General features: G+C 38.3%; 1 protein-coding gene across 2 annotated transcripts; it reads right to left on the bottom strand.

Moving 5' to 3' along the window:
- Nucleotides 1-208: 208 nt before the first annotated feature.
- LOC144956779 (polyadenylate-binding protein 4-like) lies at nt 209-27,131 on the bottom strand. Of its 2 annotated transcripts, none has more exons than XM_078887481.1 (12): nt 26,380-27,131; nt 21,152-21,345; nt 19,549-19,664; nt 17,820-17,979; nt 17,212-17,286; nt 16,231-16,464; nt 7,270-7,473; nt 6,906-7,065; nt 6,069-6,176; nt 4,458-4,633; nt 3,464-3,685; nt 209-1,256 (listed from the first exon to the last, which is right to left on the bottom strand). In XM_078887481.1, exons 1-12 carry the CDS (start codon nt 26,555-26,557, stop codon nt 1,188-1,190), a joined length of 1,896 nt encoding a protein of 631 aa, XP_078743607.1. In that variant the 5' UTR covers nt 26,558-27,131; the 3' UTR covers nt 209-1,187. The 2 variants fall into 2 exon arrangements, with proteins under 2 accessions (XP_078743607.1, XP_078743606.1); XM_078887480.1 differs by having other exon boundaries at nt 6,069-6,197; nt 26,380-27,094.
- Between the last annotated feature and the right edge of the window lie 258 nt (nt 27,132-27,389).

Consider the following 27,389-nt stretch of genomic DNA (forward strand, 5'->3'; position numbering starts at 1 on the left):
AGTGCCTCCCTGCCCAATATGGGAGGTCAGATCTTTAGGGGATAAATTCAAAGGAAGGACTGGACGTACTCCACTGTGTTTTCATGGAGTGTTGAATAAACCCAGTGGTGAAGCAAGCACTTGGAATTTCAGCATAAGATTAGTAGCCCCCCCCCCCCCCCCCCCCCCCCCCCCCGCAACAAATCAACAAGATCAAACAAATCCAAAGGAACATTAGAATTTTTATTTTTAATTAGTTTTTTTTTTAATTTTAAAGAACGAACAGAACAATACCAAAACGTTGTTAGTTCTCAATATCGACTAAGTCAAACACTATAACCCTGTCTAGGCCAGGCATGTCCATGAAACCAAAAGAGAATATTGCCACACTAGGTGGACACAGATCATATATCGATTTTTATAGTTTTGTATAATAAAGATAGAAATTAATCCAGTCAAAGTAACTAATCAAGAAAAACAAAGTTATTCTCCAATGAATAACCATGGTGGGGTGGGTGGTGTCTGTGGGGCTGGGCCAAACGGAGTCGAATGACCATACAACCAACACAGTTACGACATGTCCCTCTTACCACGAGCAGTGAAGAGCATTCCGTCTGCAGGGGAAATGAGGATACATCACAGGTACTCAGAAGAGGAAGATAAAGTGTAAAATAATAATTTTTTTTTTTTAATGATAGTAGTAACCACATGGGAATTCCTGTGGTCCATAGGACAAAGATTGATGAGTTTATTTCCCCTTTGGTCTGACAGACGTGTCTGGCCTCCATTCAGCTGAAATGGGAGATGTGCCATGACAATTGATACTCGCTGCTTTGACAACACAGCATGGCTGCGTACACGGCTTAATCATTGCTCATACATCCTGAGTGTCGTCCTTTGAGTATGAATCAAGTAAAAATTGTCACGGCATACAGTGAGACGAATCCCAAATACAGCTGCAATGAGGGTTAAAACTTGGTAGTAGCGCACAAACATTTGAAAAATGGTGAGTAACTACAGAACACAAAAAGGAGGCCCTGGTGAAGATAATTTGAAATTCCATGCAAATTTTGTCAATTTCATACAAAAATGTCACAATAGTCAAAAAACGATAAATAGTCAAAACTAAAACAAGTTCCAAAAATGTCCATCTTGTACCAGTCGTGAAAATCAACCGCCGTGAGTGTCTGTTGAAGTTTACTACCACCTCAGTCTTTCTTGGGAGCTCCAGCCTCTTTGGCTTGATGGGCCTGCAGTACAGCCACTGCCTCATCCACCTGGGGGAAAAAAATGAAAACTTTCAATTTAGAAACTGTAGAAATTGTTTAACCTGTCCAAATAAAATCATATATGTAGATTAACTCCACAGCCAAAACAAAAACTTGAAAATGGTAACCATAAAAGATTGGGAATGCATTGTTGAAAAATTAAACATTGACACCAATGGTGAGTAAACCAAGCATCTCTGTAAGTCAGTCATATACAGGCCTCTAAATGGGGCAGCGTGGCTAAGCGGTAAGAGGTCTTTGCTTCCTACCCGAAAGGCACCAAGTTCAACCACTTGCCGCTGTGCTGTGTGGCCATGAGCAAGCCATCTCGCCCGAGCTCAATTTGCAGCGCTGCACTACGGCTGATGCCTGGGTTATTCCAGCCTTTTCTTGGAATAGACCCTAGAGACAAATTTCCCCTATGGGATGAATAAAGGGAATTCTATTTTTTAAAATAGGCCCAAGTCTGTCCAGGAATTGCCTTAGATGAAGCCAGTATCACACTAGAACATTGTACTATGCCATGTTAGTAAATGGCTACCATAGTTGGAATGGTTCACAATCTGACATTGAACAATATCTCCTGAAAGAAAAATGTCCGTGTCATTAGAATAGCCAGCCACCCATACAACAGGTTTATTGCATTAGGTCAAGATTCGAATTAGTCCAGTCAGAAAGAGATATCCATCAAAAAATTTAGGAGTTGGATCTCTCAATTCATCATTCATTATCAGAATCTGTTTATCAAAATTTGTTTTTGTTTTTAAGGGTGTTACGGTGCTTGCAACACATTTAGGTTATATCAGCGCCAGTCAAAAGGAAGAAAATGGGATAGTAAAAAGTTATAGAATTACAATCAAAGCACCCAAGAGAAAGTAAGACAGGGGAATTGGGAACAAATAGGGATCAGATGTAGATTCCAAGAGCATACTATCAAAGTACTTAGTCTGATCACCTATAAGTCTCATCTGGACACAAGCACAAAATCCAACAAAGAATACACTCAAATGCTTACATAAAACAAAAATAAATATAATACATAACGGAGAGATGATTTACAAGGAAAAAAATATCTCCCAAAACAATAACTATGCATTTGACTTGTTTCCCTCCCAGCCAGGACCAGAACAAAACCAAGTAATCTCATTCCAAGACAAAGACAGAAAGCATGTTGGAAAACAGACATAAGGGGATAGAAGAGAATAAGTACCCCCCTGCCCACTATGGGAGTCATCAAAATGAGATGGAACCCTGAGTATCAGAATTTAAACAATGATAGGGATGGTCTTGGAAGAGACAAAATGCCTCGTTACGTGTAACACACTTGGTTCATCAATCAGACTTGCCATTCAAAAACAAACATCTGACAATATTTTCATTTTCACCTTAAAACAAAGCACAGTTTTATCCGAAAATTGTTCCTTCAATCTCAAGGGCTATGACCCCTGTCCAATGATAAGATGAATTGGGAAAGCATTCAATGGACAAAGGGTTTGTTTTTGTATTAACGTTTTACAACGCTTGCAACACATTTAAAGTCATTTCAGCACCAGTCTAAAAAAATCACAAGAGAAGAAGCAAGACAAACGAATGGTTCAAGTAGGGAACAGATGTAGATTCCAAGAGCAGTGTGCGCTGTTTGAAATCACCAAGAAGTCTCATTCCGGCATAAGCACAGGTTGCCCTTAAGAGGAACAAGCACAAAAAAAAAAATTCAGATCGGAACATTAAAAACCAAATAATAAATGGCAGACAGCAGAGTGAGAGGTGATATACAAAGTAAAAAAGACATGAGCAGACAGACTTTCCCTGTCAGCAAAGGACACGTGGCCAGGGCAAAACTTATCTTATTTCAAGACAATGACAGAAAGTAGATTGAAAAAAACATAGGGGGACAGAAGACGCAGAAAGTGACCTGCTTGCCCACTACGGTAGGACCAAAAAAACCCAACCAGAAAGGGCAAATGCGATAAGAGATGGATCTCGTTAGCACAGGGCACTTATGTTCAACCACACAACTGTGCAACTTTATCCTCTATTCATGGTTTAAACAATTTGTGACAAAGGATCCAGTTTCAGATTAAAGCACATGGCGAGACATCATCAGAATGAGATATCCATCAATACAATTAGGAGTTGGATCTCAATTCATCACATGACAGTTCCAATTGGACATTGACTGAACAAAAATACAAAAATCATCCCAAAATATTTACCTTGAGTTTGAGAGACTCTTGAGACTCCAACATGTGAAGCAACTCTGAGTTGTCGATCTCCAACAACATGCCAGTGATCTTCCCAGCCAATTCCTGGTGCATGTGCTGGATGAGGGGGAACAACCTTTCTCCCAACATCTGTTTCTGCTCCTGAGGAGGTGCCTGGGCCAACATGGAAGCTGTAAGCGGGTCTTGACCAGGGATGTGGACAGACTGTTGGGCCTGTGGAAATCATATTTACATTAAGGTTAATGAGACAACAAGAATGCATGATTAAAAACAAGCCCAAGACCTGCCAACCTCAATGTGAAAAAATAACATTATTAAAGAGCAAGACACAGCGTAAAAATCAGCGATGTCCTTTGCTAAAATTTCTCACAAGGAGCATATCATGTATGAAAGCCTCAAATCCTAGAAAAGGAAAGGTGTCCATCTTGCTTCCCCTTAACTGTCACCACCAATCAATGCTTTCATCTTTAAAAGAAAAATCAACTCCCCAATACTGAACGAGGTCAGCTAATTTCAAACAGCCAGTTTTCTGACCTTAGTCGGAAAAAGGACATCCCTATAAAATGTAAACCAGCCATAAGCTCTTAATTTGGGAAATGACTCTTTACAGGGCTATCTTTTAAAGTTTGATAATATATGCAAATTTGGATACCTATTTTATTTAAATATTTACTAGTAAATATGCTACCCAAAAAAAAATGTTCTACAAAATCATTGTTAGGACCTACTTTTAAAACAGAAGAACAGAACAAATGTAATTGATCAAGACATCCAGAAATGTATAATTTCATAGGACAAGTGTACTACAGTAGTATAGGGAGAAGAGAAGGATACAAATGCGTCCTAGTTCCAACCGCTTAATGCTATGATTTTTCCAACGTAAATAAATGGTTTAGAAATCGGTAGGAGCTGCCTGAAGCCGGTGATCGTAAGATACTAACTTTCGTTAGCAAATAAATGATTTCAAGGTCAGACATAGACTTACCTGCCCCATGACCCTTCCTGATTGGTTGGCAGCAGCAGCTGCTGCGGCAGCTGCCGCTCCCTGTCTGGCAACGTTGGCGTAAGCAGCCGCTCCAGGCCGGGCACCTGGTCCTGCCATGGAAGGAACTGGTGGTCGCATGCCTGGCATACGCTGGACGCCACCTGGTACAGATTGGCCTGAGGAATTATAGACAATCTTATCTAAACAACTTGAACACTCATATTCTACAAATTTAACAGCATTTAGGACACCCTAAAGCACCATGAAGAATAAACTAATCACCTATGAGTCTTTTTTTCAATGGAATACAACATTCTGCGAATTACTTTTATATTCAAAGAATGTTTTATGAGAGAAATCAATAGAAACTGGAAATCTAGATTCTAATAACCAATAGCATTGAGTTGTGTATCATGTTTCCTGTTCACTGGGGCATGAACTTTCACCACGCTTGAGTGCACATAATTCCAGTGACTGGTCAGAAAGTAATCGCATTTTATTCCAGAATGCATGGATGTGAGTGACAACCAACCAATACATTGTCATATGAAATGTTTTGTATCTCGTGTTTTAAGGGTTTTACGGCGCTTGCAACACATTTAGGTTATATCAGCACATAAAAAGATTCTAAAATTATAATTTAAAGGACTTGAGAAAAAAAGTAAGACAAAGGGGAATTGGTTCAAATAGGTAACAGATGTAGATTCCAAGAGCACAACATCAATGTACTTAGTTGAAGATCACTTAAGTCTCACCCTGAAACCAGCACAAGTCCCCACTAAAAGGAATAAATTTGTTTTTCAGGGTTTTACGGCACTTGCAACACATTGAGATTATATCAGCGCCAGTAAAAAAGAAAATGGGACAGTAAAAAGTTCTAGAATTACAATTAAAGCATCCAAGAAAAAGACAAAAGGGAACTGGGAACAAATAAGGATCAGATGTAGATTCCAAGAGCATACTATCCGTGGACTTAGTTTGAGATCACCAATAAGTCTCATATGGACACAAGCACAGTCCCCACTAAAAGGAATGCACTCAAATGCTTAGATTATAAATTCAAAATAAAAATACTACATAACAGAGATGATATACAATTAAAAAAAATATCACCTCCCAAAACAATAACTATGCATTTGACTGTTTCCCTCCCAGCCAGGACAAAACCCTCAAATGCTTACATTATACATTCAAAAACATAATACATAACAGATGATTTACAAGGAAAAACCATCATCTCCCAAAATAACTATGCACTTGACTGCTTCCCTCCCAGCCAAGCACGACAGTCAGGGCCAAGGCAAAACCTAGTAATCTTATTCCAAGACAAAGACAGAAAGGACATTGGAAAACATAGTGGAGAGGCCAGGAACCTGACCCAGTGAAATACAATAAAACCTCAATGATAGTATTTCATAAATTCAAAAGCCTGGTCCAACTTCTATTTCCGGGTTAGAGAAGAGTATCAAAATACAATGCAACCCCTGAAAAACGACATCACCAGGGATTGGAAAATTGATGGTTCAGACAAACGACATCACCAGGGACTGGAAAATTGATAGTTCAGACAAGAGGAAATAGCTGTACAACTGATTGTTCTAGTAAACTCACCAGTGATGGGTCTCGAGTTGACAGCAGTTGCTCTGACCTGCGGTTGTCCAGCTGCGGCTGCGGCAGTGGGTGCTCTGGTTCTGATCTGGTTTGGCAAGGCGTGGAACCCTGAAAGAGAGGAAGACTCATCTAATCAACCAAAGCAACATGCAATTCTCTCAATTCAAACAGTACTATGCCATAGTAAACACTGTGATACCACATGCCAGCCATACAAAAATGTTTTATGCTTTCAACAATTTGGGTTGATTTTCTCATATTATTCAAAGCAAAATATGAGAAAACTGCCTAGTTGGCAGGTCTCGTATCAACGTGTATTCACTATGACAGACAGACTTGACACTGATAATTGGTTTGAGGAAAGAAAAAATAAGCTGGATGTCTAAAAGTCCTGTAAATAAATATGATCACAATATGCGAAAATGGTAGTTATGTCCAAAATGAAGATATCATAATAATGTCTTCACATCTGTGTGTGTGAGAAAGAATCGAGAACTTTAAGACTAATTGACATAAACACATCACCTGAAAGTATTGCTAGTTATATCTTGGCTTAACTTAAACCAAACGTGTCACAAAAGCACGAATGGGAGTAAAATCCTGACCTACCCAGAACTACGAAACATTCGTCGAATTAAAAAACTTTTGCTCCAAATTCAGAACTTCACAAGAATGCATAATTATAAGGATCCTTGTGAGAGCAAATTGTTGACCCGTAAATTTAATGAAAGCAGTTATCTCAAAAACTACAATTTTTAAAATTTCCAGTAGACAGGTCTGAAAATCCCAAAACCAACGAGCAGAAAATAAAACAGAAAAAAATGTGGTCAAACAAACCTGTGGCCTGGTTGGGTCTGACCCCCGGGGTCCATGGAGTTCTGGTGGTAGGTCGAATTGATCCCACATTTGCTGGGGCAAAGAAACCTCGCTGTGCTTGGGGCATTGTGGGAACAAAGTAGCCACCGCCAGAGTTGAACAGGGGACCATATGGTACCGTCTGTAATACAAAATCAACAATATGAGCAAACCCATTAAAAACAATTTTATAGGCAGACTTTGAAAAAAATATCACCGGACAACAAACTTTCTACTTCTGAAAGCAACAAACTGTAATGAAGAAAAAAAAAAAGGAAAAAACCTTAAAACTTTGTTAATTTTGTTTAATTTGTTAACGACAGAAATCAAATGGACCAAGACTTGCCTGTTGCCTCATGGTGGCTAATCTTTGCAAGTGTTGGCTGGCCAGGTGAGCACGTCGGTCCTCCTTGCGTTGAGCCAGGGCCACGTACAAGGGCTTGGCCTCAATGATGCGACCATTCATCTCAGTCACAGCTTTTGTGGCCTCCTCTGGGGAACTGAAACAAACAAACCCAAAACCCTTGGACCTGGACCCATCTCCCATCACCTAAAACAAAAAGACGGTTGGTATAACATGAAAGCATGGGGTTTAAGAATATGCAAAAGATAAGGTAACCTAATTCAAAATCCACATCAAACAGGACAGGGAATACCGTTTGCTTCTGTGAGCGCCAATAAAACAGAAGAATATGTGGCATGGGTGAAAGTTAACGGGGATCAATTTGCATGAAAGACAGCAGGTGAAGCCGGTTTGCCTGAAAAAGAAGCTAATTTAATTTTTTGCGATCCACGACTCGCTGGTTGAGTGCCAACCTTCTCAGAGTGAAAGGTACATTTATTTCCATGACCCTAAATGTGTATTTTTCTTAAAGCAAAAAAAAAAAAAAGAATAGAAAAAAGTATTGTCTGCATGACTGAAAACAAAATTTATAAAAAAGCTAACACTAAACCCAAAGCAAAATAATGACCATTTAAAGCCACTCGCAACAATCTCTAGTGATTACAGTACTACCCAGTTTATGGAGACACCAAAATAAGCCATCAATTTTAATTTATATAGTTAAAAAAAAGGCTCAGAAATTGCAATACCAAGGGCTATTACAATTGGAAACACCCCAAAGAAGTGATCAAGAGACCCCAACCATGGTACTTGTTTTGGATGTTAGTATTGGTATAGGTTGTTGTAGTGATGATGCTCTAGCGGTCGTGGTGATAATGGTGATGATGTGGTGGTGGTGGTAGTGGTTGTGGCTGTGTCAATGCTGTGATGGTGGTTGTAGCAGTGGTGACTACAACTGCTTGTGATTCAAATATGGGAAATACCCACCTATAAGATATACAAGTTGAATACCCTAAAAATACTCTTAGTGCATTTTAAAAAAACCTACAGCGTTCTTACAGCTCGCCATCTAATAATAATTTTAAAAATTAGACGCGGTACAAACCATTAAAGAAAAAAATAGAAATGTAATTAATCAAAATAAAGTATTTTCAGTTGTATTATAAAGGGAAATAACCCATTTATGCTTATGTGTACTGGCAATACAGTCCTTGATTGAAGGCTTCATTGTCAAAGATGTTGGTTCTATTTTATTGTCACTTGACAAGTTCTATTTAACAAGAGGTACAACCTTAAATGAGATCTGAGACCATTTGAAGTATAAAATAAGCTTATATGCATAATTCAATGCAAATCTTCAAAAAGAGTGCAAAATGTTTTACTGAAAACCAGCGTTTAATACCCAAATGAAAAGATAAATAATATAGTAGTACAAAATGTGACGCATCAGCTGATATGTCAGCTGTAAACAGATCAAATGTAATACAGAAAAGTGACACATGTGGTTAATTGTCACCTTTGAAAGAAAATTAAATAGTCTACATCGGCATTTCCTAGTATTAAAAGTTCCGGTGGTGCAATAATGATAAAGCCGCCGAACTGTCACCCGTGATATGTGGTAGTCAAAAAATTAGGAAAATTCAATTAAAGGATGGAGAGAAAAAAAGGGAAAAATAAGAGAATGGTTCAATGAAGGAACAGATGCAGATTCCAAAGGCACACTATCAGTTAAACCTGTAAATGAGCTCTATAAAAATTGACTGAAAACAGAAACTCTTTGTATCAGGAAAAAAAATCCAAAGAATTGAAACGAATAGTAAACAGCAAGCTCACTAAAGCATAACACTGGCAGAAAACTAATTTGCTATTGTTTCTTATAATTAGGTACCCAATCAGTGAAGAAACAGTCAACCAACAACGCGAGGCAATCAAAGTGTGCTTGTTGCAGCCACAGGCCCTATAACTTTCGATTTGAAGGTGTTTACATAACGCACTTTTGGCGTTCGAATTTTACTTTTAAGTGCCGCCAGGTAAATGTGGTCAATTTTGACTTAGACAAAACAGGGAAATTTATCGATCAGCAGCTGTTAAATTTGGCTACCATTGGGATCATGACAGGTTTGGAAAATGAAAAAATAATTTAACGAAGCCTGTGCGAAAATACACTGATGACACGACAATTCTAAAAAGCGTCGCTTAGCCTTGGCAATATATCCATTGTAAATATAAACTGCCCTTGAGCTATGCGTAGCGCTGTGAAACATTCCTAATTACTTTACGGTCATTCGACTACGATTCATGAATTTTCTTGCTTCACTTCTTTCTTTCCTTCTTTAAAATAGTTGAATTTCACGAATTGACTGCTTTCAGTTAATTGACTGAGAATTTACTGGTCTATTATCAGTGTTCATAGTATGAGATCAATTGAAAGTCTCATTCTACACTCAAATGACTACAAGATGTAACAAAAAATATTACTTTCAGTACATAGAGATTTCCAAGGGAAAAAAACGCAACCTCTCAAAATAAACACAAGACTTTTGATTTGTTTCCATCCCAACCAAGGACTACAGCAAGGGCCAGGACAAAATCAAGTAATCCGAAACCAAGACAGACAGCAACTAGGAAAACACAGGGGGATATAAGTAAGACACAGCAAGTGGCCCACCATGGGAGGTCAGAAGACCCAAGCTAGAGGCCATGGATGAGGCAGTAAATGAAAAAGAGAAAAAAAATGTTATTGGGTCAAAATGTACAAATGAAAATGCATCACATCCAATTCTAGGTTTAACAATGAACAATACTGATTCTTGCACATATCTGTGATCCAAATGTCTCAAAACAGTATTATGTCAGAACAAACCTGAAGAAAGTCATAACATTGGATGAAAGCATTGACGAGAGCAAAATTTGTTTAAAACGTAAAACTTGGAATTTTAACTTAAGATTTAGTTTCGTGGACTTAATTTACACCCGATATAATAGCAGATTGATGGGAGGAGCTGGATAGAATGCAGCTGCTTTTAAAAAGATGGAATACAAGCCTTGAAAACTACACATTGAACAGTGATGCCAAAACTCCGGTTTCACCGGAAAAAACTCCGGTCTGGAGCAAAAAATTCCGGGCTCCGGGCAACTTCCGTCAAATTCCGGTGAGGTCAATTTGTTCCAAGGATACCCCCCCCCCCCCCCCCCTTTTCCAACTACCACATCATCATTGCCACTAGTATTACAACCATCATCACTACCACTACTACTGCAACCACCACCACATCATCATTACTGCCACTACTACTACAACCACCACCACCACATCATCAGTACCACAACGGCAACCACCACCACCACATCATCATCATCACTACCACTACCACAACTACCATCACCATTACAATCACCACCACCACATCATCATCACTACCACTACTACTACAACCACCATCACCACATCATCACCACTACTACTACACCACCACCGCCACATCATCATCACTACCACAGGGTGGCCAGGGAAATCTCTCATCAAAATTTCCTACCTTGGTCTGAAATTTCCTACCATCATAAACCTATCTAAATAACGTACTCTGAAACTTACCTTTATCCCGTCTTGCGTTTGATCGATACAAGTTAAATGATGTTTTGCCCTGCTGCAGAATCCACTCAATATTGTTTTTGTTTTTCATGTTCATTCAAATCAGACATCTCGACACACACTATATATCAGTAAAATCTTGAAATTAATCAATTAATTAGGCCTATTTACACAGTTTTTTTCATTGTCAGTCAAACCCCTCACCATCCTCACAACCTATCTACATATGTACAAATGTCACCCACCATCTACAATAACTTCAGTTCCTCCTCTTTCTCAACAATAAGAGAGGATAGTTCTTTCATATTGTCTTTTTTTGTCCTTGCTTCCCTTCTCAATGCATTGCTCTGAACGATCATGTCATGGGCAACTTTGGCACCAGCTCCCTCTGCTCTCTCATTAAGGGTATCTGCTTTCTCAACCAGCATCTCCATGTCAAGTTCCATCTTCCTTCTCTTACTGACCAGGTCCTTAATCTCATCATTCTTCCTCTTCCTCTTCAACTTCTCCTCTGACATTTCAGCCTCCTTCTTCAATTCCATTGCCTCACTGTACCTCTGCCACGCTCTACTACAAGACAACAACATCTCCTTGCTAATCACAATCTCAGCTATGTTCTTATTGTGAACAAACTGGCACAGTAGCCGTCTTGCAATGAGAGTCTCCTCTAACAGATTTTCAACTGTTACCTCTTTATTAATAGAGAAGCCTCGTTCCACCTCCGCATTGCCATGACTTAATACCAACACCATCTTCAGTATCTTCCCTAGAGCTGGTACACTTTCCAGACATCCATGCAGAGTAAAATAACTGTCCAGGCGGTCACTTGCAGAGAATGGATGCCTGGAAACTGCCTCCTTAAAGGTTGAAAATTGAAGAAGTGATTGATCAACTTCTTCAGGTGTAATCCAACCACAGAGCTGAAGGTGATTGGCAGTTGCCTTCAGAAGATCCTTGGCCTTTGTACTGTTGCCGACAATGAGAGCTGGGTCAAAGCAAGCAACATTCTTGGTGAAACGGAAGTTTAGAGGACTCTTTTCAACAATTTTTTTAATGCAGGCCTTAATTAATTTTTGGAATGACAGCCTGAAGTCCATAATATTTAATTCCGATAATTTCCTTTTCTCAGCTGTCAAAATCTTCTCAGCATGACAGCCTACTTCGATTTTTCCATATGGCTTAAACAACTGAGTGTCCACATTTGCAGGAGCCACAATTTCGTCCATTCCATCTACATCTTTTAAAATCAAGTTGTACAGCTGTTTAACAACAGCACTGATTTCCTTTGCAAGGAAGGGAACAAGGGGTTCGTCACGCTGGTACTTCAAAAGGAAGGGCCTTAAAATTTTACATATAAAAACAAAGCTGTGTAGCTTGGCAAGGATCAATTTATCCCCTTGGATATCCAACAAAACTTTGAAAGTCTTGCACATGGGCTCAGTGACCTCACCTTTTTTGCTTTGGTCACATAATCCATGACGAAAGGCCAGATTACAATGGCTCTCTCTGCAGCAGGAATATTTTCCAGCCATCGATGGCCACAAAACTTCAGTGGTAGCATCTTACTGCCAGTGTGTACCAAGAAATCCTCACGTCTTGCAGGAGAGTCTTGAAATAAATAATACAAAGATCTTAATAAAGTGTCAATCTCCCATCCAGATTCTTTGAGTCCAGCTTTGATGCTGTTGTGAAGTACATGGAGTGGACAAGATCCAATGTTCAACAGAGACTTTCCTCCTTCCTCAGTCATTGAAGATGAAACATCTTTAAAAACCTTCCAGTTGACATTGGGGCCGTCCATTGAGAGCTGCAGCAAGTTATCATTATTAATGTTTGAGATTGTTTCTTTCAGTTTTGAAACAATATGCGCTGCTGTGGCGTGTCCAAGGAAATAAGAATCAATATACTTTGTTTTCACAGTTCCATCGACATCTATGAAACGGACATGAACATCTAATTGTTTTTTCTGCATGTCAGGGTTCATGCTTTCATCAAACATAATGACGTAGTTGTCGACACTTTTAATCGTAGATAATATCTGACTTCTGATAGCAGGGGCAATTCCAAAAGTTGACAGATAACCAAGCTTGGTGCGCGAACACTTAAATTTCTCAGCAACAGGGTGGCCAGCAAACATAACTTTAAATAAAGGGCCCATGTCTACAGAACTGCGAGCACTACTGTGACTAGAAATTACATGTAGGGTCCACAGAATCTCAGCTTTAAGTACATCATTGTCTGAGACTTTCAAAGTTGATTGAATAGCTGACGAGGAAGTTGTAACAGTAACATTAATGTTAGCTTGTGAGGTAGATTGTTGAGTATTTGATTTGGATGATGTAGTGAAGTTTAAAATTGACCTGGAGTTAGAAACAGAATCACGTGATTTATAATGTTTTTGAGAGGACATATGACTGTTCAATGCCTTAATTCCTGATGTTCCGATTAAAAAACTGTGTTTACAAAATTTACAGGAAAATTTATTCTTGTCATTGGGAACAGCAACAAGCCATTGTGAAAATCTGCTGTCACTGAGCCAATCTGGATTAAATTGACACTTCCCCATTGTCTTAGTTCTTTGACTTATCTATCAATCTGGATGAAGTTCACTTATTTCCGACTGAAGACGAACGCGAATGATACTGATACAATCCACCAAATAGTTACATTAAATTCTATCCCATAATAATAATAGAGGATCAACAATAAAAATAAGGGTAAAATATTGTAATTCAGTCAATTTCCAAACGAAATCCAAATAGAATTAACACGAAAAGTAGTCAGAGAGAGCAAGAAAAAATGAAATGGTAATGGTAGTTTTATGACTTATCTATCAATCTGGATGAGGTTCACTTATTTCCGACTGAAGATGAATACGAATGATACAGTCCACCAAATTAATTGTTATCCCATAATAGTGAAGCAACAATAAAAAAATAAGGGCAGAATATTCTAATTCAATCAATTTTCAAACGAAATCCAAATAAAATTCACACTGATGCTCAGTCAACAAAAAAACAGACTGGATTTGAAATCGACGTGCATAAATGTACAGAATGAAATGAAATGGAATTTGATTAGGCACTCTGGTGAGGATAGGCTATCAAGGTAGGGCTAGTAATTGATAACTAAAAAAGAATACGATACCTACCTACGCGATGCAGATTTTCTGTAAACGGTTCCGTGTAAATTCTTAGTAAGGAAGTACACAAGTATCGAGTACACAGTTACGGTGATTAAAACCGATACTATCACACTAGATCGCGCAATATAGCAGTGCACACTTCCGCTTCGTACGCAATGAAAGTAAATTTTCGCATTATAAATTTTTTTTTTTTTTTTTTTTTAAAAAGAAAATTTCAGACCATCCAGTACCGCTTCCGACCAATTTCCGACCCAATTTCAAATTTCCGACTTCCCTGGCCACCCTGCTACCACTACTACTACAACCACCAGCATCACATTATCACTACCACTACTACTGCAACCACCACCACCACCACATCATCATCACTGCAACTATCACTACTACTACAACCACCACCACCACATCATCATCACTACCACTACTACTACAACCACCCCCACATCATCATTACCACTACTACTACAACCACCACCACCACATCATCATCACTACCACTAATACTACTACAACCACCACCACATCATCATCACTACGACTACTACATCACCACATCATCATCACTACCACTACTACTACAACCACCACTACCACTACTACAACCACCACCACCACTACATCGTCATTACCTCTACTACTACAGCCACCACATCATTACCACTACGACTACAACCACCACAACCACATCATTACTGCTACTACTACAACCACCACCACCACCACATCATCACTACCACTACTACTGCAACCACCACCACCACATTATCATAACTGCAACTACCACTACTACTACAACCACCACCACCACATCATCACTACCACTACTACTACAATACCACCACCACCACATCATCATCATTACCACTACTACTACAACCACCACATCATCACTACCACTAATACTACTACAACCACCACCACCACATCATCATCACTACTTCTACTACTACAACCACCACTACAACATCCTCACTACCACTACTACTACAAGCACCACCACCACCTCATCTTCATCACTACCACTACTACTACAACCACCACCACCACATCATCATCACTACCACTGCTACTACAACCACCACCATCACATCATCACTACCACCACTACTACTATAACCACAACAACCACATCGTCATCACTACTACTACTACTACTACTACTAATATTACTACTACTACTAATATTACTACTACTACAACCACTACAACATCATCATCACTATCACTACTAATACAACCACCAGCACCACATCATCATCACGACCAGTACTACTACAACCACCACCACCACATCATCACTACCACTACAACCACCACCACATCATCATTACCACTACTACTACTACAACCACCACCACATCATCACTACCACTACTACTACAACCACCACTACCACATCATCATCATTACCATTTGTACTACAACCACCATCACCACCACATCATCACTACCACCACTACTACAACCACCACCACATCATTATCATCACGACCACAACTACTACAACCACTATACCACCACCACCTCATCATCACTACCACTACTACTTCAACCACCACCACCACCACCACATCATCATCACTACCACTAACAACAACGATTATCACATCTTCATCATCACTACCATTATTACTACAACCACCAACATCACATCATCCTCACTACCACCAGTACTACAATGTCTACCATTAGGTTTTGGAGCTTTACTTCATTTGAAATAAGGAAACTTTGGGATTGTATTTGGCAATGTGTTTATGTATCATAATATAATTCTAATCAGTTATCTATTTAGAACAATACAATATGTAAACACAATACCATTCCAATTCCTTTTTCTTGTGTGCGGAAATTCCTCTTTCGGCATTGAAATTCCTACGAGTGGTGCCTGAAACTCCTGTGAGCCAAATTTAAAGTTGGCGTCTCTGCATTGAATATATAGATCAAATATGTCAGATTTGGAGTCAAGTTCAACACAAGACCTGCTGTGTTGACTTTGCAAAAGTAACCCCCAAGTCATTCAATGTAATGTGGCCCAACAAGGGAGGAAAATGACACATTGGATTGCCTCATCTCCAGGGTGTTGGGCATTATATACATGGAGCAGAGCAAGAAACCAACTGATAAACTTTTTTTGTTGGACATATGTAATAAAATATATAATGGATAAAGAATGTACCAAATAAAACCCGATCTTTGTACAGGGTAAGTTAAGTCGAAACATCCTCACCTTTGCACTTGTGATGGTTCCAAACTGGGAGAACTCTTTACGCAGTCTCTCGTCATCCACAACATCATCCAAATTCTTCACGTACAGGTTCACACCCTGGTAGCGATTCATGCGCTCCTGCTTGATCTTCTCAAATTTGTCTCTGAGCTCTGCTTGACGCTCAGCTTTTTTCTGGGCTCTTCCACAATAAAGAATGCCAACCGTGGATTCATTGCCATTCATGGCTGTCACAGCCTTAAAAAAGAAAAAAAAAATTGATTTTCAAACATTTAATATCAGAACCAATCGGGTGAAAGTAAACTTCCACTAAAAACAATATCAAAGTACATGCTATACAACCATAGCAGCCAACTTCTCAGAGCTAAAATGGGATGCCTAACAGGCACAACCCGCTATGAGCCGAAATGGCAGTATCAGTATTTCTCAATTTGATGGTCAGGAAATCGAAATCCCGGGACATGCAAGGGCAATTTCCATACACAGCCCACTGTGTGTTGCTCTTGAATGCCAAATGGAGGCAGTCCATATCCTATGATAAAGACCTGCCTACTTGAAAATTTAAAAGTAATTTTCTAAGAGATAAATAATCTAGTTGCTACAGTTAACCTTAAGTCACAACAACTTACCCTTACAAGGATAAAATAACGCTTCAAAAATCCTTTACATTATGTGTTCTGGCATCAACTTTCATTTTCAATAAGCGTTAATGACCTAGATGCTCATGAAGCTCTGAAATCTGGGCAAAAATTTTGTAAAGCTACAAATCTTTCGTAATAGTAGTGAGGGTCTGGTGATGGTTGGCTTCATGTACAATATACAATTTCTAGTAGGAAGTCACAAACTCAAAACCTAGTTTGGCTCACTGCTCAAATTTAGTGTCAAATAAATATAATTGAAAAACTAACGTGAAAAGTAATTTTAGACCCCAGCAGCAGATCCAAATTCCCCAAAATGCAATAATAAATAACAGGAAATGCTTACCTTTTCAGCACATTCTGGATCCTCAAAGCTGACAAAACCAAAGCCACGAGATTTTCCACTGCCATCATACATAACCTGAATGAACAAATAAAAAAACGATAATTATAACCTCAACATAAAATAGGGACTAACGCTCACACCCACATACAAATACTGCAAAAATCTTGGTGGTCAACCTCTTTGTGACCAAAAAAAAGACAGGAATATCACACCACTCTTGACATTGTCAGTTTCCAACTAAAACTGACCATTACCTTTGTAAAAAGTCCCCGACATGACCAACTAATAACATTTGTTATTTCTATTATTTTAAAAATATAAAACCTGTCCAGGAACAAAAAAAAAACATATCAAGGGCATCTGACTTTAACTACAAAGAGGGGTGATTTTGTGAAAACATTTAAAACAGCGGGACCTCTACAATAACACGAATGACTGTTTAGATCACATGACTGTTCCCACCTAACATTGGGATTGTGGTTAACATCTGTTGGTCACAAGTGTAGGGGAGGGGTTGGGCTTAAAAGAAAAACTTTACTGCAAGTGGTATTTACATGATTAGAGTGCGACACTTGACACATTTCAAACTCTTGCCTTGCAAAATTTACCTTAGCACTGATGATCTTGCCGTACGCTTCGAACAACTCTCTCAATTTTTCATCATCCATGTCTTCAGAGAAGTTTTTGATGTAGACGTTGTTATATTTACGATGTTTGTCACCCATCTGGATCAAGCGCTCTTTGCGAGGAATGAAACGACCTACAAACCTGGAGAAGAAAAACGCATTGGTAACCACTATACATAGAGAAGAAAAACAACGCATTGGTAACCACTATACATAGAGAAGAAAAACAACGCATTGGTAACCACTATACATAGAGAAGAAAAACAACGCATTGGTAACCACTATACATAGAGAAGAAAAACAACGCATTGGTAACCACTATACATAGAGAAGAAAAACGCATTGGTAACCACTATACATAGAGAAGAAAAACAATGCATTGGTAACCACTATACATAGAGAAGAAAAACAACGTATTGGTAACCACAATACATAGAGAAGAAAAACAATGCATTGGTAACCACTATACATAAAGAAAAACAACGCATTGGTAACCACTATACATAGAGAAGAAAAACAACGCATTGGTAACCACTATACATAGAGAAGAAAAACAACGTATTGGTAACCACAATACATAGAGAAGAAAAACAATGCATTGGTAACCACTATACATAGAGAAGAAAAACAACGTATTGGTAACCACAATACATAGAGAAGAAAAACAACGCATTGGTAACCACTATACATAGAGAAGAAAAACAACGTATTGGTAACCACTATACATAGAGAAGAAAAACAACGCATTGGTAACCACTATACATATAAGGAGGGGGGAAGACAGAATAAGAAAATCTGTTGCTTGTTTAACATCTCCAATGGCAATAAGTCCTTGGTAAAGGCACGTAAAACTGACAAAATGAGAATTAAATTCACCTTGATTAAAACTAATCTCAAATTATTGCAAACATGCATCAGATATCTATAGCAATAGCAAAACAGTCAACATTATAAATTTTAAAATACAAATTTCCATAAAATTGACACAAACGACACAAATCCTTTCCCATTGCTACTGCATGGTTGTGAAATATGAACTAGACAGTTTAGAAAAAACGACTTTAAAGCATTTGAAACCTGGTTTATATAGAAGACTTTAGCAAGTTTTGTTTGTTGCTTTAGGTCTCTTCCAACACAATTGAGGTTATATGAGAGACCGCTGAAACAAAAAAACAAGCAATCTAACAAAAATAGTACAAATGTAAATCAAAATCATAACCTAAAGATATCATAAGCTAAATTATAAATAACCAAGAACAAACAGGCAGAAGATTTACAGAAAAAAAAATATCCCCTGTCAAAAATACAATCACAAACCAAAGAAGCAGGATAGGCTAGTAAAGAGAAGAAGAAACGACATCACTATCGGATCGTACACCCATGTGAACATCATAGGTATACGATTCAAGGGTGATGCTCCCATCCAACCACCCGCAAGACTTTAGCAAGTAATGAAGTCTAAAATCATGTAGGAAAAGAATGAACCCTGTCGGACATATATGGAGAAGGGACAGAATTGAAAAAACACCAGGATTTGTTGAAAGGAAGTGAGCATGTGGAGGACAGAATGACATCAAGACAAAACACAACAATGATAATCATCACATACAGACACGGACTGTGCCAGATATGAAGATGGATTAACATGGAAAATAGTTGGCAATGCACATGAAAGGGCAACCACACAAAATGAATGATAAAGACCACTTACACTTTTTTACCGTTCAACAACATGCCATCAACTTTGGCAATGGATTGCCTGGCAGCTTCCTCCGTTTCAAAGTGAACAAATCCGTAACCTTTGGAGCCTTGTTCATCACAGGCAATCTGAAATGAATAAATACATATATATCGAAAGAAAACTGAAAAGAAAGATAAGGGTTTTTTCTAATTTTTTCTCCATGACATCTTTAAAATATCTGCAACACCCACATAACTTATCTATATGCAGCATACCACAGCACCAATACGCTGCTGCTCAGTTAAATAGTTCAGGGGAAAAAAACGAATACAGGACGGGTATCCTACTTTACATACCCAAAATACCTATCAATTTTTCTCTCAACCAGCCTATGATAGAGAGTGAGATTAAACAATATTTTAGACCTGTAAACGAGCTCAATTAAAATTGACTGAAACTGAAACTTTTCATAATCCATCATAGCGGAAAAATCCAAAGAATCGAAACGAATAGTAAACAGCAAGCTAGCTTGAGCAAAGCAATGGCAGAAAACTAACTTGCAAGGGAATTAATTAGGCTAATTACCATTGATCCTAATAATTAGGTATCCAATCAGTGAAGAAACTAGAAAAGGTCAACCAGTTTGTTTACAATGTGAGGCAATCGAGATGTACTGTAACTAACCCTTACTTTCAATTTGAAGGTGTCTACATAACGCATTTCTGGCTTTCGCCATTTAAATTTTTCGTACTTTTACTTCCCTCCAGGTAAATGTGGTCAATTTTGGCTTAGAAGAAACAGTGAAATTTATCGCTTAGTTAAAATTGACTACCATTGGGATCACGACAGGTTTGGAAATTGAAAAAAATAATTTCACGAAGGCTGTGTGAAAATACACTGGGATGTGTTCAGACATGGCAATTCTAAAAAAGTGTCGCTTAGCCTTTGCAATAGATCTATCGTGAATATTAATGGCCCATCAGCTCTGCGTAGCGCTGTGGAACATTCCTTATTACTTAACGGTCATTCGACTACAATTTTGAATCCTTTCTTTCCTTTTTTAAAATATTTGAATTTGACGAATTGACAATTTCAGTTAATTGACAGAATTTACAGGTCTAAATATTTGCCATGCCTTGAATACTGTCTAAAGAACTATGTTATGGCTCTATGAGACTAAAACTGCAATCAAAATTTGGTAGTGCACCCTTCGGAAGATAACCCAAAGACAAGACACATCAAGCCTTGGCATGGGTGCAAGCAACTGGACCTCAAAAAAGCCTGCAGGATTCATCTAGTCTTCATAATAGTAGTCCACAATGGTTGTATGTTTAATCCAAAGGTTGTAATGCAGTAATTTGTTAAGTTCCTTGTCACAAGTTGCACAATTTAAAAAGAAAAATTTTTTTTTAAAAATCAATCAAATCCAAATCGCAAAAAGCTGACGTTTTTTTCGGTAATCCAATCGGCCGACAGGCCGGCTGTAACCAGCACTCTTGCACCAAGGTGATAGCCAAGTGGTGTTTCATTTGTGCCCCAATTCGGAATTGGGACACGAGAGGTACGATCCCAGAAATAATCTCAGTTGTAGGACATTCATAGTAACATATAGGGCCGATTTCTTGGCACTCACCTTACATGACAGGATGTTTCCGAAGGCTGAGAAAGTGTCGTATAAAGCCTTGTTGTCAATGCTCTTTTCCAAATTCTGGATGAAGACGTTGCCAACACCAGACTTCCTAAGAGAGGGATCACGTTGAGACCACATAATACGAATGGGCCGACCTTTGATGGTGTCGAAATTCATGGTGTCCATTGCACGCTCAGCTGATATGAAAATGATATATAAGGAGAGATAAACGAATACAAAATATACAGGGGAACCAACTGGAGAGATTGCTAAATATAGACCTGTAAATGAGCTCTATAAAAATTGACAGACTGAACCTCACTGAAACTTCGTATCGTATCAGAAAAATCTGAGATGAATAGTAAACAGCAAGCTAACTTGAGCAAAACAATGGCAGAAAACTAATTTATGTGGGAATGAATTAGGCTACTTACAATTGCATCTTATAATTAGGTACCTACATCAGTGAAGAAATAGTCAACCAGTTTGTTTACAACGCGAGGAAATCGAGATGTGTTTGTAGCAATCATATAACTTTCGATTTGAAGGCATCTTCATAACGCACTTCCGGCTTTCGCATAAAACTTTCTCATACTTTTAGGTTCTACCAAGCAAATGTGGTCAATTTTGGCTTAGACGGACGGAACAGTGAAATTTATCGCTCGACGGCTCACTTAAAATTGGCTACCATTGGGATTACGACAGGTTTGGAAAGTGAAAAGATATTTTCACGAAGGCTGTGTGAAAATACACTGGGGTGTGTTCAGACACGGCAATTCTAAGAAGCCTCGCTTAGCCTTGGCAATATATCCATTGTAAATATAAACGGCCCTTGAGCTATGCGCAGCGCTGTGGAACATTGCTAATTACTTCACGGTCATCTGACTACAATTCATGAATTCTTTCTTTCTTTCCTTTTTAAAAATGTTTGAATATGACGAATTGACTGATTTCAGTGAATTGACTGAGAATTTACAGGTCTATAAATAGAAACAAAGGTAGAAGGAAAGGATGAAAAGGCATCTAGGGTTCAAGATATGCTCATTATCTAGAAAAACGGAGGCAAAAGTGCCTGGAATCCATAAACCTCATAGCTTTTCAGTGAATAAATCAGTACAGGGCGATTAGGGTAATTGAAAATAGAAGAATGGTCTTCGCTATTTTGGTGTAAAGAACTGGTTAAATTAAAATCAAAACTACAACGAGATTGTCTACATTTCATCTCATTGTCACACGCACTCTAGCTAAAACCCAATGACCACAGCAATCCAAGCTGAAATGACACTTTGGTGGATTTTAATGGAAACCTCAAAGGGTATCCTATCCCGGAAGCAAATTTGATAGTTGAAAATAGTATCACTGGAAAGGAAAATGGGGGAATTTTATGAATTTTTAAAGTTTCAAGGGGATTTGCTACGAATAAAAAATTACTTAAATTTCTTGCCTACTCCATTATATCCCCTAAGTAAATTTAAAGATGGGAATTTATCAAATGATAGACGATAAAAGCCTCCCCCTCCCCCCCTCTTGCAAATAGCTCAAAATCTGTGACTGGGAGTCCCCCAGTGGAGTCTCTCTGTAAGTTTACAGAGTACTGATTGAAGGTAGAGGCTAGGGCGACCAAGACTTCCAGCGTAAAACCATATTTCGATTTATGGAACTATTTACGTTAAAGGGGTGGGTTTTTTTCTTCCCCCAGGAAAGTAAACGAATTATTGAAACTAAGAGAAAATTGAATGAAAAAATGAAAATGAAAATAAAACATCGGAGTGCATGTACACTAGCCTCAGGATCTAAGTACACTGTAACATCACTAAACTTTGTATCATGCTTTGGGAGAGGGGGGCATTGAGCTTTTGGTGCACGTTAACTACTTATGACCTCTATTTCTTTCATTCTCACTCCTCCTCCAACCCCCTTTGTTAGGCACTTTGATAACTCCAGTCCAGTGGCCGCCGACAGGCTCACTGTAAGGTGAAACTCGTTTTTTGGAACTTTATTTTTGACCCTTTACTGTGTTGGTCACCATGGCGTTAGTTGTGAACCTATGTGACTAATTGTGGTATTATAAAGGACACAAAACAAGCTTTCTAACAGTGTATTTCATTCTCAATTCCTGATTGTATTTCTCAGAAAGCTTATGTAATAAAAATTTATAAATTTTTGAATTATAAGAACTTTTTAAATTATGGATACATTTTAATTATACTTCATACATCGATAGACAATTAATTGAAGAATATCTCTACCAAATTTCATCAAAATTTATACACTCGTTCATTATTTTATTTTTCCCGCCACCAACCCCACTTTTTAGGACAAAAACCTCATATTTTTTTCCATTTTCATTTATCCTGAATTTATTTCCATACCTTCCATCCATGAAAATGATTTATATGAAAATAAAGCTTATTTGTGACCTTTAAAACGATATCTAACACTTGCCATTTATTTTTTAATTTAAACAAAATTACTAAAAACAATAAGTGGGCCATGTTGACTGCAAAACGCCACGAGATGCTGGTTTTGAGGCAGCGGTGAGATCACAGATTCTCTCTGTAAAATTGACTAAAAATTTCAGTAGAAAAATATAAATAGCTCTGGAACAGAAGGTAGTAGAGAAACAATGTATCAAATTTTATGTTTTTACAAGTCCCATCCCCCTGACTGAGTCAAATCAAGATATTTGAGTTTGAAAATGTTATCAAAGTGCCTACATTGGGGGTGGGGATGGTTGGGAGTGTACTACCGCAAACTCGGGAACCCGAATAATTTTGGGGTTTTGGGAGGGGGGAACTTCTTTAAAAAATAATTCTGGGGGTTTGGGAGGGGGGAAACTTTTTTTAATTCTCTCCCCTCCCAAACCCCCTACTACTACTACTAACTACTAGAGAGCTGAGCCGGTGTTACCAATACTTAGCTTCTATAACCAGGACAAATAATTCGTTTGGACAGAAAAATAAATAAAAACTTACCGCTTATCGTCAAAAGCAGTTTAGATTTGAAGATGCATTTGTTTTCTATCAAAAAACATTCGGTAATGGACAATCCTTGATGAATTTCAAAAGTTGTGTTGAAATTATATCCTAATTGTTTTCATGATTAATTCCTCGCGAAATCGTGTGGGTATCGTTTCTGTTATCAAGGTTCCGCCTAGCCAGGCAGGGTTGCCAGATCATTTTTGACAAGTTAATAAGGCAAACAGAATCCTTGGACTCATCAATAGATCTTTTACCTATTTAGATGCAGCAACTATGAAAATACTATTTACTGCATTAGTCAGACCCCATCTCGAGTTCAGCAACTCAGTATGGTCACCACAATTTGAGAAAGATAAGAAACTTATTGAAGGCGTGCTTCGCAGAGCAACAAAAGTAATTCCTGGGTTGAAAGATAAGCAATATGAGGATAGACTGAAACGTATTGAAATTCCAAGCATGACATACAGACGAGTACGAGGTGATATGATTGAAACATACAAGTTTACACACAGTTTGTATCAAGTCGAGAGTAAACTTTTCGTGTTTGCAAACAATGGAACCAGAGGTCATAATTACAAGCTGCATAAACCAAGGTGTAACACATCGCTTAGGCAACACTACTTTAATCAACGTGTGATCGACCGCTGGAACAGTCTCCCTGAAACGGTGACCAATGCTCCAAGTGTCAACGCCTTCAAAATAGCTTAGATAGCCACTTAGCAGATTACATGTTTAGCATAGTTGAACCGCCCATTAAGATCCCATCAAAGGGTTAGACGTATATACAGGTCAAAAGATCTGTTAGGGTTAGGGCCTTCAATTTATCAAAAAGTTTATATATTATAGATACAGGTCAAAAGATCTGTTAGGGCTTTTTATTGACTTTTATCTCGATGAACTGAATGCCAAGATCAGCAAAGGCACAAAACGCCTAATACGCTGGAAAACTATACTAACTATACTATACTAAGAGACCAAACTAGCTATAGCAAGAAGCCAGATTCCTCGGCAGGAGCCCAAATACCACCAAACCCACCTTAGCCTCGCGAAAACTCTTTAGATTTGTTAAACAATTTAGATAGGATAAGGAAAATTCGTATATATAGAAGCATTAGCAAATGCAATCTGTGGCGTTAGCACGTGTTGCATTTAGATATTTAGATTGCCAAATAAAATAAGTTTTACCGGTACCAGAGTAAAACGATATAACGGGGAAAGTCAGAGGAAGCCAAAAAGTTGGTTACAGGAGGCCAAGTGGCCAAACCAAATTTTGGCCACCAGGAGGCCAAACTAGCAACCCTGGCCCCAGGTTTTTAAAAAAGTTTATTGGGAAAAAGATACGGAACAAAGTGTCCATAGATAGGTATGCAATTTGGTGCATTAGTGCAGTAAAAAGGCCTTTTTTTCTTTTATTCAATAAACTTGACTGCTGGTGGACCTTAGGCCTCTCTACAAGTCCAAGAAATAATACTCACTAATTCTCTGCTCCAACGAAAATATCTACCCCCTACCGGTCTAATTATTTGTAGCAGACGACAAATTTCTCAAAACGGTCACGTGACACTGTAAAAACAACACAGGAAGTCCATGAAAGCTTATTTACGGCATTTCCTTTGAACCGTGTAAACAACAAAATTTCGTTTTCATTCGACTCAACGGGTCAGATTGGCCGGTATTTTTTAACGAACTAAAGTTCTGAAAAATCAAAATGTTTCTTAGAAAGGTGAAAGATGCTAGTTTTTGAAACAGAGGTAGGTTTTTTAAAAAAATCTTTATATTTTACGTGAATGCATGCTCAAGGCGAGTTGGACGTGCAGCGGAGGTTGTGGTCGGCCAAAGGCGAGGCTCTCTAGACTTTTTTTTTTTAAGTTTCCCCCTCCCATAATTATTTGGGTCCCCGAGTTTGCGGTAGTACCGTTGGGGCCATTGGGAGTGCAAGATATATTAAAAAATATTAGCAAAAAAAATAAATCGACTCTAGTTTCATAAACGAAAATAATATGGTTTTACTTTTACTTTGTGGAGAAGCCAAAATCTTGTGTCTCCCTGGCCCTAGAGTTAGAGCCAATTCAATCAACAAAAATGGGTCATTTTTGTCGAGGGAGGCTAAAGATTTTGGTCTATCTAGATAAGATGACGTACTATTAAATATTTTTTTCATTGTCCCTAACCTAAACCCTAGCACCACAAAAATAAAAAGGGATCAAGCGAGATGCCATTGGCATTGGCCATATTGAACTTGGAACTTACCGTCATGTGGTTGTTGAAAGTTGACATACGCGTAGCCCAAGGACTTTCTGGTCATCATGTCTCTGCAAACACGAATGGAGAGGATAGGTCCACATGTTGAGAACTTCTCAAACAACATAGACTCCGTTACGTCGGGGTGGAGATCCCCCACATAGAGTGATGCCATTGCGGGATCCATTTTTGATTTTTATTTTCTTTCTTCAGGTTACTCACAAGAAAAGATGGCGGTAGAAGTTACGGTTGTCTTGGCGTTCACCACGTTTCAAATGAAGATTCTGCTTTTTGTTATTTTATAACTTTTGCGATTTTTATATATTTTTTTATTTTATTTAGATGAAGGGTTTGAAATGATCAAAACATGACAATACGCTTATCAGTTTGTCTTTTACAACACGTCAGTCAAGTCTTGATTGATTGAAGTCGTTGCTTTCAATCCACTTCGAGCGGACGTAAAAAAGGAAGTGACGTAAATTCATGTTCTTTATATACCTTTCATTATGTAGAAATTCATCCGCGACAAAAGTTAGCGCATATGCTAGATGCTTAATCTACATTCATCTTATTTTTCGATGAAAAATCCATGTTTCCCCCACAAATGATGAAATTATTGAACTTCAATAATTTTTTATTATCTAAATAACATGAAATGTACTCCAATTACACCATAAATTTAAAATATATATTCCTACGCACCCCCGCGTGCAACGAATGTTGTGAATGGAATGAGCGTTGCTCATTCCCGAGAACTCTTCAATCTTCTTTCCAAAAATAGATCACGCATTCAACAAGTTGTTGTCATAATAATAATATTACATTTCTTCAAAGACTATCCTCGGGAAGGGAATATTATATTATACTTTTTCTATAATATTCATATGAGTAAATAAATATTTCCAGGGACGGCACCTACATATAGTCTCGTTTTTGTTTTTGCGTGCGCGTGTTTGTGTGAATGTGTGTGTGTGTGTGTGTGTGTGTGTGTGTGTGTGTGTGTGAGGTATGAAGGTGAT

The sequence above is a fragment of the Berghia stephanieae genome, chromosome 11 (genome assembly GCF_034508935.2).
Source record: "Berghia stephanieae isolate SIO BIC M18660-M18661 chromosome 11, UCSD_Bste_1.3, whole genome shotgun sequence".
NCBI lineage: Eukaryota > Metazoa > Mollusca > Gastropoda > Nudibranchia > Aeolidiidae > Berghia > Berghia stephanieae.